Below are 16448 nucleotides of genomic sequence, written 5' to 3'. Positions count from 1 at the left end.
ATACTTTAGAACACAGAGGAAACTTCAAAAGAAAAAATACAGCAGTACCTAAAAAAGCAGACTTACCAAAAATTCCAGAGAATATTCAAAACATATTAAATGAGAAAATATCAATGATGGAGATAACAGAGGCCATAAAAAGGTAAAAAAATTATAAGACCCCGGGCCCAGATGGATTACCTACGGAGCTTTACAAAACATTACAAGATATACTAAGCACAATATTGAAAGAACTGTGTAATGAAATACTTTTGGAGGCTAAAATACCAAATACATGGAGTGAAGGTAACATTACCTTTAATACCCAAAGCAGATTCTGACTTGACACAAATAAAAAACTTCAGACCAATATCGTTATTAAATATAGACTATAAAATTTTCGCTTCAATAATAGCAGAAAGACTAAAAAAATTTCTGACCGAATTTATACATACAGACTAAAATGGCTTTCTACCTAAAAGACAGATAAAAAATAACTTAAGAATGAGCCTAGGTGTTTTAGAGTACTATGAAATTCATCCAGGGAAACAGATGCTTTAATATTTCTAGATGCACAGAAAGCGTTCGACAATGTAAACTGACAATTTTGTTCCAACAACTAGAGGAAATTGATTTTGGAGAAAATTTTACAAATGTAATCAAAACAACTTATCATAAACAAACAGCTAAAATAATAGTAAATGGAGATTTTACAGAAAACTTTGACATTAAAAATCGCACAAGACAGGGATGTCCACTATCTCCAGTATTATTTATATTAACACTGGAAGTATTGAATAGAAATATCAGGCAAGAAATAGAAATATCAGGCAAGAAATAGAAATATCAGGCAAGATATAGATAAAAGATGAAAAATACAAACTACAAGAATTTGCAGATGACTTGGTTTTCATATTAGAAGAACCACTTGAAACAAGCTTTAAGCTTACGGAGAAAATAGAAGAATTTGGAGAAGTGGCAGGGTTGAAAATAAACAGAGATAAGACTAACTAAAGTTCTAACTAAAAACTTAACAGAAAAAAAACCAACTAGCAAAAAAACCCCAAAACCTTCAAATAGTCAAAAAAGTTAAAATTTGGGAATTTATTTAACAGCAAGATGTGCAACAATAAAAGAAGACAATTATGTAAGATTGTTAAAACAAATAAAATTGGTTCTGGAAAAGTGGAAAAATTTACAACTTTCAATGCTGGAGAGAATAGCAACAGTGAAAATGAATATCTTACCAAAAATACTCTTTTTATTTCAAACGATACCTATAAGACTGGGAAAAACCTTTTTTGATGAACTAAATACAACAATACTGAAATTTATCTGGCAAGGAAAAAAAGCTAGAATTAGACTGAAAATGTTACAAGAAGCAAAAGAAAGTGGAGGACTTGGACTGCCGGATTGGACGCTATACTACAAAGCAACTATATTAGCAAGGCTAAAAGAGTGTATAATGCTTAGAGATAAAAGAATATTATACCTAGAGGGACATGACCTACAACTTGGATGGCATGCCTTTCTGTGGTATGGAAAGAATAAAATACATAAATACTTTCAAAATCACTTTATAAGAATGCACTTCTTCTAGAATGGGAAAAAATAAAAGCAAAAATCTATATTAAAATACCTGGATGACTTTCAACAATGGAAGCATTTGCTTACCCAAATCTAATCAATTACAAGAAAGTTGTGACCTATAAAGATATTTTGGACAATGAAGGGAAACTGAAAGACAGACAACATTTACAAGAACAAGGGTATTGATTTATCATGGTGTCCATACTTGCAAATTCAAACGATATATGAAAAAGATGCTAAAACAAAGGGATTTTATAAAGAACAGACAGAATTTGAGCAGATACTACTAAAAACAAATGAAAAAATTGATTAAGAAACTCTAAATATTTGTTAAACTTAAAGATGGAAGAGGAACAAGTAAAATAACCTATGATAACATGGGCAAAGAACTTTGGACATAATATAGGGAAAACTGGCAAAGATTATGGGAAAGAAATACTAAATTAACGAAAGCGGTGGCTTACAAAGAAAACTTATACAAAATGTTTTACAGATGGCATCTAACACTGGTGAGATTAGCAAAAATGTTTAAAAATACATCAAACAAGTCTTGGAAATGTAAACAAAAACCTGGTACTTATTATCATAACTGGTGGACAAAGCTAAAAGATTTTGGTCAAAAATACACATATGGTTGGAAAAAATGACTAAAAAACATATAGATTTCAAGCCAGAACTGTTTCTATTAGGCATAATAGGAGGAAACTACGAGAAAGATTGTATATATTTAATTTTACATGTATTAACTGCAGCAAGAATTGTATTTGCCCAATGTTGGAAAAATGAAAACTTACCAGTGAAAGAAGAACTAATTAAGAAAATTTTAGATTGTGCAGAAATGGACAGATTGATGTTAAAGATAAAAGAGAAGGAAGACTCAATGTACTTTTAGAACATGGGACAATTTTTACCAATGGCTAGAAAAGCGAGTTAGAGAGAAAGGAACATGATATGTACTATGTAACATTGAATATATACTAGTAGGAAAAAGACTATTGAGCGATTAACTAACATATTGATTATGATAATATAGAAATTAACTTATTATTTTTTAAATACATGAACAAAGACAATATGCGGTTTGCTAAATATTAAGGTTATTTTTAAAAAACCCAATCCTAACCCTAACCCTAACTCTAACCCTACAAAAATTAATAAAATATATACAAAAGAGAGAGAGAGAGAGAAACAACAGGACACGTTGACAGCAAGTTGTCACCGTTACAGTTAACCCCAATCTGATCTAAATATTCCAGCCTTTGACATCAAGAGTTTGGTCTTATTAGCAATATGCAGATTCGTTCCCTGCAAAAAGTGAGACAGTTTCTTCCAGGTGCCCCAAGATTTTTTAAATAAGAACCTAAATAATCAGCCCTTCCTCCAGAGGATAGTTTGCAGTCAACGAGAAGGTGTCTGCATGTTCTCCACAAATACAGCCTTTCTTCAAATGAAACTCCATGAAACCTCCCGTGTCTTCCTCACCATGGAAAATAGTTGTTCAGAATGAGCTCTAGACAAAATGCTTTGGAGATGTTGAGGCATAGAGTAGAGTACAGTAGAGTAGAGTAGAGTGTAGAGTCAAGTGTAGAGTCGAGTCGAGTCAAGTCGAGACGAGTAACAGAATTGAAAGGGACCTTGGAGGTCATCTAGTACAACCCCCTGCTCAGGGAGGAGACCCTATACCATTTCAGACAATGCTTGTCCAATCGCTTCTTAAATACCTCCATTGTTAGAGTACCCACAACTTCTGGAGGCAGGTTGTTCCACTGATTAATTGTTCTAACTGTCAGGAAGTTTCTCCTTAATTCCAGGTTGCTTCTCTCCTTGATTAGTTTCCATCCGTTGCTTCTTGTCCTGCTTTCAGGTGCTTTGGAGAATAATTTGATCCCCTCTTCTTTGTGGCAGCCCCTGAGATATTGGAAGACTGCTCTCCTGTCGCCCCTAGTCCCTCTCTTCATTAAACGTTCATAAAAGTTGTTAAATGTTTTTTTTTCTAACTGGGAGGCTGATTGGTGTTGAACCAGCCACTTCAAAGACTTGACGTACTTAAGTGCTGCAATATCACCAACGGCTCTTCATCCGAAAGTTTTCTTGGCTGTTAGAACTGATCCAACGGGGAATTGGATGGAGAAAGTGTGTTGGCTGAATCACAAATGTGTTGTTATTTATTAGATTCAAACTTTCAGGAAAAATAAAATGCAGATAAGGTCTTGGGTGCCTAAAATTTGTCAAGGCGACATGTTTGTAAATTGCTGTTTGCTCTGTTCTTATCGAATTATGCAGCCTTGAGGTTTAGTTTGTAGCTTTGTTAACTGTGGTATTATAGGTAGTCTTCAAAAATTTCTGTTGCTAAGCAACAAAGTGGTTCAGTGGATTTTGCCCCATTTTACAACCTTTCTTGCCACTGTTGTTAAGTGAACCACACTTTGCTTGTCAGAAGGTCACAAAAGATCGCATGATTCCAGCACACTGCAACTATCATAAGTATCATAAGTCAGTTGCCAAGTGTCTGAATTTTGGTCATGTGACCATGGGGGACGCTGCAATGGTGGTAAGTGTGAAAAACGGTCACTTTTTCAGTGCCATTGTAAATTCAAACAGTCAGTAAATGAATTGTTGTAAGTCGAGGACTGCCTCTATTGAAGTCATAGGCTAACTATTGAAAGCTATGCACCACAGGTGACTCTGTGGGGATGGGGTCAAAAAAGCCAAGATGGTGGCTGGAACCATAGGATGGAAACCTTTGTAATGCGCAGGTGAAATATTTTTTTATGAGCGATAGAAATCCTGATCCATTTTTTGGTGCAAATAAATAAAGCATCTGACTTGCAGCCGTCATCATGCCTCTGCTTCATATCCAAATTTACGCCCCCACCACACTGCCCATAAATCAAATGCCTCCCAATAAAGCCTATTTTTTAAATTTTATTAAAACATTTCAAAAAAAGAAGGAAAAGAAATATAACTACTGTATAAAAAGATATCATAAATAACTACAGATAAGCTGTAGTAAATAAATGAAATTTCCAATTCTCATGAAATTTAAAGTTCACTATTTCATTAATTGTTTGACTGTGGAGAATTAAATTCATTTTTAAAAGAAACTTAAAAAAAATCTGTATAAAACTCCGAGCAAGCTTTATTTATCATTTTCCCCCTCAGGATAAATGCATGTATAATTACATAAAAGGGATTTTTAAAAAACACAACAAAAACAAAACACGACTATCTCTAAAGCTGTCAATTCAAATAATATTCAGTATTATTGACTTACATTTTGTATAGATAATAAAGCAAGTTTTAAAAACTATAGGTAATATTTGAAGACAAGTTTCCAATTAGGGTTCAAAAGAAAAAAAAATAGAAGCGTAATAATCAGCCATCCCCAACCTTTAGCAGTATCACTGCCCGGCATGAAAGAACTAAAGTTTCCATCAAACTGGTTTATTGCTCCTTACACCTATGCACCCTCTTCGTGGATTACTGCCTTGTCGTGGCGAAGGGGCTTGCGTAATTCAACGAAGCTATGAGCTATGCCGTGCAGGGCCACCCAAGACGGACAGGTCAAAGCAGAGAGTTCTGACAAAACGGGATCTGCTGGAGAAGGAAATGGCAACCCACTCCAGTATCTTTGCCATGAAAACCCCATGGACAGTACAACAAGGACCTCCTGGAGGAGCGTTGCGCATGGGGTCCTGATGGGTCGGACACGACTTCGCAACTAATCACAACCACAAAACCTATGCACAAAAACCTTCTCAACTAAAGGGCTGCCCCTGCTTGGAGTTAGAGAAGAGTCAGTGGCATTCAAGGGAGGTTGCGCTTAAGATGGTGGGAAGAGGACCACCTGAGGCTGACCAGTGGGCGCTGCCTGTTCTTCTCCTGCAGCTGGGTAGGGATTCAGTTGCCTCTTGTAACTTGGCCCACAGGATCTGCCACTCCTTCTCCCACAAGCAGGACTGGATCACAGAGGAGGAGGGCCCTGTCCTCTCCTGGTGATGGATTGTGTTTGTGAAGGAGGAGATGATGGACTACAACGAAGAAGCGGCATTTTCCCAGGAAGGAGAGCGGAGATGCCAAGGAGGGGAGTAAGACAAGAGACAACACAGCCCAGAGCTGGATGAGAAAAAGAGATTGAGGAGAGCCACTCCCTAGAATCTAATGAAGGAGAATATTTGTAGCTCAGGGTCGAAAGGAGAGGTCCTTGGTGCTCTCTGAACTTGGTTCTCTTCTTGCAGAACTTTGATTACTCAAACTAGGTAACACCTAGTCTAGCACTGATGATGCTACCTAGTTTGGGTAATGAAAAGACTGCAAGAAAACAACCAAGCTCAGAGAGCGTCAAGGACCCCATCCTAGAACCTCCCAGGATGGCCTAGTGCAGCTTTAGACTGGCCAGATTCTGTCTCACTTGGTGTCAGGAAATAAAGAATTGAAGCTGGGTTGTTCTGTGTGGTTCTTGGGCCTGACAGTCCTTTCATCTGCAGAAAGACGGGAATGATTCCGTTCACTCCTCCTCAGGACACGGACATACCCCTATAATTTTCTTGGAAAGAAGACAGACGTAATCTGCCATACTTTTCTTCCAAAGAAGGTCTACTTTTTTATTTCTTGGTTTATTTATTTATTTTTATTAAACAAATATATTTAACCATCCAAATCACTGTAATTCCAGGCAGTTTACGGCCCTAGCGGTCTCCCTCACGCTCTCCCTTCTGAGTACTGGGCTCATTAAAAATGCCCTTTCATCTCAGGAGAGAAATTTCTTGCTACTCCCAATCTGTTTTTCAGGATAACATATTTTAAACCAATTTTAAGACACATGGACTTCAAATCCCAGGATTCCCCAGCAAGCAAGCAAGCTGGGGAATTCTGGGAACTGAAGCCTACCCATCTTAAAGCTGCTGAGATTGAGACTCTAAAGGGCTTGTGACGCCTTGCAGGTCAACTTCCTTTCATATTAATGTGATTTCTCTGCTTCTAATTTTGGATTCAGAATTTCGTGTTCCTGTTTTTCAGATTTAGATTTACGTAGTTGGATGAGCCTCTGTCCAAAAGGCTGCAACGAACCAGTGCACAATTATTATCTGCGATTTTTCAATGGGCATAATTGCTTTATTTGTCAAGTTCCCTCACAGCTTCAGGACAACTAAAAGGATTTAAAAGGGCAAACTTGTATATCTACATATGGAATTCCTGCCTTTTGCACCTTTTCCACAAAGTAAAAATGCATTTTTCAGAAATAACGATATTCAGGCATTGTGCTCAATTTTTTAATTAAACTTTTCTTACAGTGTTTACCCGCTCTTCTCTTTTCATCAAATTAAGGCAACTTGCATACAGTACAAAGACATTGCAATCAGAACCACTGTATACAGGGGCTTCAATGGATGCCAAAAAAATAAAGATGTCTGGTTTCATCATGTGATCGAAGTCTTACCCTCATGCAAATGAGGGGAGGAGCTCCAATCATGCAGTCTTGTCCGCCATCTTAACTTTCTTCATTCCCTCTAGCCCCATGGAAGACCTTGACAATATACACACACATCAATACATGGTTCGAAACACACTGGTCCATTTGCATAATGTCCATGGATGCACCTCTGTAGTGGAATGTAATCTGGATTCCCAGGAGGGGGAGGCTGCATTCCAGAGGAACAAGAGATGGAGAAGTTTAGATAGCATGGTTGGGAGGAAGAGGGTTAAGGCCGTTCCTCCTTAGATATTCTCGGAGTGTATCTTTAACAATGCAAGTAGTTTGCTTTAGTTTGGCAAGATTTCTGTTTAAACTATCAAAGAAACTGCTTTGAAGTAACTCAGCATGTCTTTTTTGGGTTCGGGACTTCACACTTCTGAGTCTACAGCGTTCCTCTGCAAATCAGTTAAAAAGGGAACAAATACAGAAGCTGGAACGCAAGTTTTCTAAGCTGGGGTAATAAAATTATACCATTTCAAGGGCAGAGTAGAAGATAACCAGGCAGAGAGCCAGGGAGGGGTCAAGCATGTCATCAGTCTTGAGTCCCTTCGCATCCACAGAAGATCTAAGTCCAGCCCACCTTGCTTCGACCGTTAGTAGTTCAGATTCTTGTAGAAAGCATTGGCATGCAATAAACCTGCACTCATTTGAACTGCTCTGGCTCCTGATTTCTTACACTTGACAGGCAGAAGGAAGAATAACCTTGAGGAACGGGAGGAAGAGCCTCAGCCAAGATAAAGGAAATCTGAGTCTGGGACAGGAATGTAATTTGAGAAAACAGGCCAGACTTGACCCTCTCCAGTTTCCACAATGATCCCTTGAAGATAAAAGGAGGAAGGAAGAGACGCATTGAGATTTTATTTCTGTAATCTTATAATGGAGGTAGTTTTAGTATTCATAACTTTGGTTCTAAATTTGGTCTCCTTTGAAAGTCTGGCATACCAAGAGCAGGATAATCCATTGGGCTGAGTGGAGAGGCAGCTCCAAAATGAAAACCATGGATATTTTGCCCAAATGTTTCATTTAATGGCATAACATCCGTTAGCCCATTTCCTTCAGTCTGAGTTTAAATTCTTGTTCTATTAAAGGGAAGGCAGACAGTTGCCCCAAAACCTTCCTTATCTCTCTTTCTCAGTCTAATCCTGTTTAATGGCTCCTTTTCACCTCATCTCCATGTTCTAGAACAGGGTTCTTCAAACTTGGCAACTTTAGATTTGTGGACTTCAACTCCCAGAGTTCCTCAGCCAGCCATGCTGAGGAGTTCTGGGAGTTGAAGGCCTCAAGTCTTAAAGCTGCCAAGTGTGGAGATCCCTATTCTAGAAAGCTTTAGCAGCATACATACATCTCTTCGATCTACTGCAAGGGGCAAGGAAGCACTTCCAGTTCCTTTCAGGATAACTGCCTCGTGTCCACAGAAAGAGCAAACCTTTCAAGATACAGAAAATTCATCTTACTTCAAATCGGATGGCTCCCGTCTGCTCCACGTCGAAAGCATTAAACAGGAAGTGGGCATACATGCTGGCATCTGCAAAGGAAATGGCAGAAGCAGATGAGGTACCAGCCTGAAGAGTTTTTCTTATGCCCTGTAGGATGTTTCCCAGGGACTCCGCTGCAGATACCCCGTTTTTACCATCAGGGACGAATGAAATAAGGTGGTTTAGGCTGAGCAAGGATTGGATGCCGTGCTCCCCAGAGTCTTCGGCACCCCACTTTTGGCCTCCAAACTGAGCAGACCAAGAGAATGTTTTTGAACCCAGGTACAAGCTAGGCTGGAAAACAAACACCGTCCCAGAAAGAGCAGCAGGCAACCATTTGGGGTCTGTTGTCAAGGAAAGGATTCATAATAGGTGCATAAAATGACAGAAAATCAAGCTTGTCTCAAGGATGACTTCATTACAGGTAGTCTCAACTTACAAATATTCACTGAGTGACCGCTCAGAGTTACAGTGGCACTGAAAAAAGTGACTTATGACCACTTTTCACTGCAGCATCCCCAGGGTCACATGATCAAAATCTGGATTCTTGGCAACTGACTTGTATTTGTGACCACTGCAGTGTCCTGGGGTCACATGACCCCCTTTTGTGACCTTCTGACAAGCAAAGTCAATGGGGAAGCCAGATTCACTTCACAACCATGTGACTCACTGAACAACCGCAGTGATTCACCGAACCAACTCCTAAGTTAAATGTTAAGAGTTGAACTCGACTCTCTAAACTGGCTGGGGAATTCTGGGAGTTGAAGTCCACTCATCTCCAAGTGGCCAAAATGGAGAAATGATGAATATAAGCTATTGAGACGCATGGCGGACTCACCTCCTTGGGGAAAGAATTGGGCATAGATGAGCTTGAAGGTCTCTTCATTCACGAGGCCACTGGGACATTCCTGAAGACAAATCACACAGAAGTTACATCTGACAGGAACAAATTCCTACCCTGACTCAGCCTTCGGAGTCCTGCTCAGGTTTGCTTCTGCTTCTCCCTTTCTTTCTTGACTGGCGACCACCCCACCTCCTTCCCAGAGCTTCACTTGCCCTGAAGAGTTGATCCACTGTGATTTTCAGATAGAAGTGGACAATTTGGGAGCTACTCCAGCCCTCTTTCCTGCAGCCCCAAAGCTCATGCATGTTGTGCCCCCCAGGATTCACTAGCAAAGCCCACGGTAATGTAGAGTTACTTCTCTTCCAGGTTTCAGCCCAAAAACCGCCCCGCCCCTCCGCCCTGCCCACTCCGCCCCGCCAAACCCGCCCGCAGGACCACGCACCACCTCCATGGCCTGCCGTACCAGATTGCCCAGGCGGCCCAGCAGCGTCATGGTGGCCACGCCCTCCGCCCGTGCCCCACAGCATCATCTATGTGCGACGGGGCACGAGGCTGGAGTCTTGTCCCTGCTGCCGTGTGCTTGGCTGCGCTGCTCCATGTGGGCCGTGCCCGGGGGTGACTCTCTTCTGGGGGGGCTGGTGGTGAGGAGGGGGCCGTGGGGGGAGGTGGGGCTGGGGCGCTGGCGTGCATACCCACAGAGAGGGCTCCGAGTGCCGCCTCTGGCACACGTGCCATAGGTTCGCCACCACTGGGCTAGAACTCCCATACCCTTAAAAATGAAATCATCTTTGAATTCACCTGGGTCCCGGTGACCCATGACAGCCTGAGCAACAGTACAAGAATAACTGACCATGTTGCTCTTCTTCTGGTTGATCTTCCCAGTCTAATTCACGGTTTGGGGTTTTGCGGTGTTCTCCACATCATGCCTAACCTAACTCAGTGTTTTTGAAAGCAGCCAAAGTCACTTGGGCTGACTGGGTTTTTTTGTCAACGCAGAGCAAGAAAAACGACCTCAAGGGAGTCTCAAAGGTGCCTTCACTTTAAAGGCAACTGGACTTTCGGATTTTTCTTAAGACACTTTGCTTCTCATCGAAGAACTGAAGAAGCTTCTTGGATGAGAAGCAAAACATCTTAAGAAAAATCAGAAAATCCAGTTGTCTTTAAAATAAAACCACATTGGTGGAGCCTTGGTGGCGCAGTGGGCTAATGCCTCCTTCAGTAACACCAGCTGCCTGCAATTAGTGCAGGTTCGAGTCCCACCAGGCTCAAGGTTGACTCAGCCTTCCATCCTTCCCAGGTAGGTAAAATGAGGACCCAGATTGTTGGGGGCAATTAAGCTGACTTTGTAATAATGCCGCTTGGGGTTTGTGTGAAAGCCCTAATAAGCAGGCATATACATAGAATGAAGGCTACTGCTAAGCTTGTAAGCCGCCCTGAGTCTTCGGAGAAGGGCGGGATATAAATGGAATTAAAATAATAAAAAAAAATTTGGGACAACCAAGATCTGGGTGAAGGAGAACCTCCATAGACATTCCCCAAGGGGAAAAGAAATAAGCCCCCAAACTTCTTCCTACCCCATAGACTCACAGGGAATGGTAACATGACTTTATCTGAACCTCAGAGGTGACAATGCAGGAATTTTTAAGCTGAAGTCACAGATTTAAGACTTTGCCCATCCCTTACAATTACACATAGAGTTGTGTGGCAACTCATAACCTCAGGCCCACCTGCCCCACTGCAAGATCTTGGATGAGGCTTCTAGACATCTTCTCCATGGGGTCACCAAATGGGACCATCTACAGGGGGGCGTCTGAAGAGCCAAATTTGCATTCATAACCAGGCAACTGAATCCCTACACTCCTGTAGGAGATGACCAGGCTGAGTCAGAGGGAGGAGTCAAGCATGTCATCAGTTTAGAGTCCCTTCGTACCCACAAGAGATCTAAGTCCAGCTCACCTTAAATTCCATTGTCTCTTATCTACCGCCAGTTTGCTTTGATTGTTAGTAGTTCAGATTCTTGTAGAGAACTTAAGCTTGCAGTAAAGTTGTATTTATTTTAAATGTCTTAACTTCTGGTTTCTTGTGCCTGACAACTCCCTTTTTGACCCCATGAAGGGTTATCTGTGCCCTTAATGGAGTTGGACTGCCCAGTTTATTTTTTAGGTAACCCAAGGCTACTTTTTGACTGAGAAACAGAGAACGACCCTGCTGATCAAAGAGAGATTTTGATCTGGGGGGTTCCCTGGAGCCAAAAGGATGCCTTGGAAGGAGGCACAGTGCCAGGCTTCTGTGCTCCAGCCATGCTTGCCTCCAGAGGTTGTGGGTGCTGCATCACAAGAAGAGATTGGAGAGCCATTTGTCTGAAATGGTATAGGGTCTCCTGCTTGAGCAGCGGGTTGGACTAGAAGACCTCCGAGATCGCTGCCGACTCTGTTATTCTGTATTCTGTACACTCGCACAGCTGAAACCCAGAGCAGTGTGTCTGAAAGCAAACGCTGTGGGTGTGCCAATTGGTTCTGGATTACCCTCCAAGGGGAACCAGGCTGTGGTTGCCCCAAGACGTGAGTCAGAAACTACAGGCCGGGTTGCATATTTTACAGCTGCTGCCAAGAGCCAAGCGAGCATTACAGGAAAGCAATTAAAGATACATGAGGCAGACGACAGAGGTGGTTTCCCGGGAGGGAGAGAGGAAAGTTCTTACAGACTCCCCTGGCTGCCTGCCCAGGCTGAGTCAACAGCCCAGCTCCGTGCCAGCGGGGCCATCTTGAGAAGCAGGGATGAGCCTTGGGGTTCTCCGAGTGTTGTTCTGGAATCGCACCGTTTCTCTTTGGGAAGGAGATGCTGTGAATTGTTGGGGGAAGACTTTGAGGCAACGCCATGATGAGATTCACATCCACAGCACTAAGGCTGGAGAACTTGGGGGGGGGGGGCTGGGAGGTCTGTGTCAGAACTGCAGGATTTGCAGGTGGCTCCTGGTGTGTAGAGGTGTGTGTACATCCACCCACAGGCACGTATACACGCCATATTATTTTAGGGTTTACATCAGAGTACCTTGGCTCAATATAGAACTTCATAAAACCCTAGAGCTGGAAGGGACCGCGAAGGTCCTCTAGTCTGACTCTCTGCCCAAGGCAGGAGTCCAGGAGTCCTTATTCCATCGTGCAGGAAATGGCTCTGCTAGGTGTTGACTATGGCGATATGGGCTGCGAGAAAGAGTTGGGGACTGCCAGTGGTGCCTCGCCATGCTAATCCATACTTTGAATAACTACCGTTTGTTGAATAAGCCACAACTGGCTAGATTCCTGTGAATGATGAATGGGAACCAAAAATCCACTCCCCACTCGTGACCAGTCCTGGGAGTTTGTGAAGACTTTGCGACAAGCAGTTTTGAGTAACAAAGGAGAAACGTTTGGGCAGCACTGCTCTAAAGATTGCGAAGTAAAGAGATCATCAATGTCACAGCGTCTCTGCGTGCGCACATCAGAGAAGACGTATATTCTAAAGGCATCTATTCAAAAAAATTGTTTAAAAAAGAAGAGAGAGAAAAGAAGGAGTGGAAACACTCACGTTCTTGAACCCTCTATAGAGGGACTGCAGCTCCGTTTTGCTGAATTTGGTTAGAAGTTGGAGCTGGTCCAGCCCTTCAGGTTGATGCCGGATGGCTGAAAGTTCCAACTCGGTGTCGCTGGTGTCTGTAAAAAGAAGCCAACGGGCAACACTGACACTCCACTATGCACACAAAAAGAACCACTTGGATTACAGGCAGTCCTCGACTTACGACCACTCGTTCAGCGACCATTCATGGTTACAATGGCACTGAAAGAAAAATGACTTGCGGCCGTTTTTCACAGTTACGTCCTTTGCAGCATTCCCACGGTCATGGTCTCAGAATTCAGACCCTTGGCAACCGGCTCATATTTACGATGGTTCCAGTCTCCTGCAGGTCACGTGGTCCCCTTTTGCGACCTTCTGACAAGCAAAGTCAATGAGGAAGCCAGATTCACTTAACAACCGGGTTACTAACTTAACAGCTGCGGTGTTTCACTTCACAACTGTGGCAAGCATGCTTGTAACTACAGAAATTTGGGGCTCGATTCTTGTTGTAGGTCGAGGACTACCTGTAATAGAAATAGAAAATGAAGATGCTAAAGTCGCCCTGGCCACTGCCGCACAGCACACCAGACTGAACAACCGTCGACAAAAAAGACCAAAAATAACCTGGACACTGGATGTGGCAGAACCTGGAGACAACAGAATGGAGAAAACAACAAAATAGCAAGACCTGCACATAGATGTAGAAGTGCGGTGGCAAAAGAAAGCAAAGCCGTCTCAACAGTCACAGGCGCCCTGGGTGCAATCCCAAAACAGCTGGAACAGCTCTCGGACACCGTCGGCTTTGGCCAAATGCCCATCAGTCAACTGCAACTATGTTTTCGTAGATTTCGTAGATTTTCACAGGTATAGGTATGTAGGTCTTGGCGTCTTCGGGTCTTTTCCTATGTAAGATTGAGAGTGTCTTGGCGACGTTTCGACGAGGTCCCACTCGTCATCTTCAGGCTGGTGTCTTCGGCTTCGTGCTTGTGCGAGCAAAGCAGCACGAAGCCGAAGACAACAGCCTGAAGATGACGAGTGGGACCTCGTCGAAACGTCGCCAAGACACTCTCAATCTTACACGGGAACAGACCCAAATACGCCAAGTATATATATATATATGTGTGTGTGTGTGTGTGTGTGTGTGTGTGTGTGTAAATTACTAACAAAGAATTAAGAATTAAGAATTAATATATGAGCTGTCCAGTGTGACTACTGCCTGTTCGATGGCCTTCAAGTTAGGCTGAAAACAGGAAATAAAGATTTGCCCCATGTTTGGGGCCTAGCAAGGTAATCTAAATAGTTAACATTTCACACACACACACACACACACACACACACACACACACACACACACACACACATATATATATATATATATATATATATATATATATATATATATATATATATATATATATTATACTATATTGATGCATTTATATTTTATCCTCTCTCTCCAAGTTTACATCCGCGCTCCCTTTTCCCATATTCTACTCTTTTTTCATTGTCAAACTCATAAATCATACATTACGGTTTTTTTACATTTTCAATAAAAAGGCCATGCAGTAGAAGGTTTCCAGTAACTGACAATTGCCATCTTTCCTTTAACTAAACAGCTCAGTTCTGTCATCTTGGCCAGTCGTTCTTCCACTGCGGGCACTTCAGGCTCTTTCCATCCTTGTGCTCCGCATAATCTTGCTTTAGTTGAATATTAATCTTTGACACTCTTTATATCATGGTGTGGCCAGGCAATGGGTTATAGGTTGTCCTCGACTTACAACCACAACAGCTGTTAAGCAAGACAGTTCTCGAGTCAGTTTGGCCCCATTTTTTACAACCTGTCTTGCCATCGTTGTTAAGCGAATCACTGCTGTTGTTACGTTAGCAGCAGGGTTGTTAAGCGAATCTCGAAGGACGGGCTTTTCGAGACTGCCTCGCACCGAACCGTTTGCTGTTTGCCTGCTATTTAGGAAAGTGCAGGTAATCCTTAACTCACAACCACAACTGAGAGCAGAAGTTCAGCTGTTAAACAAGGGGGTTAAATGGCAAATATCTCAGCGTATTTGAAGGACCAATCGCAACATATTGTGGAGTGGAGAAGATGGATTGATTATATCCAGAATAAATATGGGACTAAAAAGTTTCACTTAGCATTTGAATAAGTAGTGGATTTATATGATGTATAACTAGCTTGTAGTTATTTTACTAAGAGTTAAAGTGCGATAGAATTTAATATTTTATTGTTGTTTGCATATTTTAGATTATGTTTGTTTGTATTTTTATACCCTGTATTTAGCTCTGGGAAGTCGGGGAGGGGGGGAGGGGAGGGGAGAGTTGGGGAGGTTTGGGGAGAGGGGAGGGGGATGGGAGGGGTTTTGTATTTAAAAATGTACTGTAAAACTTTTCAATAAAAAAAACTAAAAAAAAAACAAATAAAAAAAGAATAGAAAAAATAACAAGGGGGTTGTGAAGTGAATTGTGCACAATTTTGTGGCCGTTCTGGCCCTGGTTGTTAAGCGAATTGCTGCAGTTGTTAAATGAATCGCGCCGTCTTTAAGCTGGAGCAGGGGGCTGGACTAGAAGACCTCCAAGGTCCCTTCCAGCTCTATTCTCTATTCTAAATATAGCTTCCCCCGCTGACTTTGCCTGCCCAAAGCCGGCAGGGAAGGCTATAAATGGCGATGGGGGGACCCCAGCAGGCTGCAACCCTTGGAAATGAGTGCCTGACGCCAAGCAGCCCAGGTTGGACCCTCTGCTCGTGGGGAGGCTGCATCGGCTCCAGGTGCAAGGACTGATTGCAAGCCACATTTTTCAGTCCCGTTGTACTTTGAATGGTCACTAAATGAATAGTTGTAAGTCGAGGACTGCCTATAACTGCCTCAGCCTTAGAAACATGCAGTGACTTCCCCTCCTTGAATCAACCCCCACCTATAGCAAGCCAGCAACTCTAAATCCCATTGCACTTTCCGATTCCACAATTCCTGATAAGGATGGGCAAAGCATAAACCCTGGCTAAAATCCAAAGGCATAGCTGTGTAATTTCTACTGTTTCTGATCATGGTTAGTTTTTTAAGTGCCGGAATGAACTTTCATGTTACTTAATACCCAGGCAAAAGGTTTAACTTATTCACTTATTTGGACATTTCGCATAAGGACTTTTTAGATGTTTCTTTGTTTGGACTCTTCCCATAAGGACATTTTTCAGTATTTATTTCTTTATTTTCACTTTTCCAGGAAGGACCTTTTTAGATGTTTCCTGCACAGGATACAAAAGACCTAAATCAGATTTCCCAATCTACAGCTTTCCAGATATAATCCCACATCTGTCTTCCACACTGAATAAGCAGAACAAGTCAGAGCGCCTGGAAATGTGCAACAGTTGAGATCAAAGTGATTCTTCAGGAGCCCAGCTTGTGGACCAGCTACAGATAATACATGCTAAAACCTCACTTTTTAAGACCCTTTTTTTTCTGCTGAAAAGGCAGCACCT

At 42.2% G+C, this 16448-nt stretch overlaps 1 protein-coding gene across 2 annotated transcripts in view; it reads right to left on the bottom strand.

The window, feature by feature from the left end:
* Positions 1 to 16448, bottom strand: part of KCNIP3 (potassium voltage-gated channel interacting protein 3) — a 41000-nt gene that overhangs the window by 12892 nt on the left and 11660 nt on the right. For both annotated transcript variants that reach the window (XM_083368358.1, XM_083368359.1), the window contains exons 2-4: positions 12932 to 13056; positions 9359 to 9428; positions 8500 to 8570 (exon numbers count right to left, since the gene is read on the bottom strand). In XM_083368358.1, coding sequence (XP_083224484.1) covers positions 8500 to 8570; positions 9359 to 9428; positions 12932 to 13056 — 266 coding nt within the window. The remainder of the gene's footprint in view (positions 1 to 8499; positions 8571 to 9358; positions 9429 to 12931; positions 13057 to 16448) is intronic.

This window comes from Vipera ursinii, assembly GCF_947247035.1.
Source record: "Vipera ursinii genome assembly, chromosome: 8".
NCBI classification, from domain to species: domain Eukaryota; kingdom Metazoa; phylum Chordata; class Lepidosauria; order Squamata; family Viperidae; genus Vipera; species Vipera ursinii.
The sequence above is the reverse complement of the archived record's forward strand: the minus strand, read 5'-3'. Positions and strand labels throughout refer to the sequence as shown.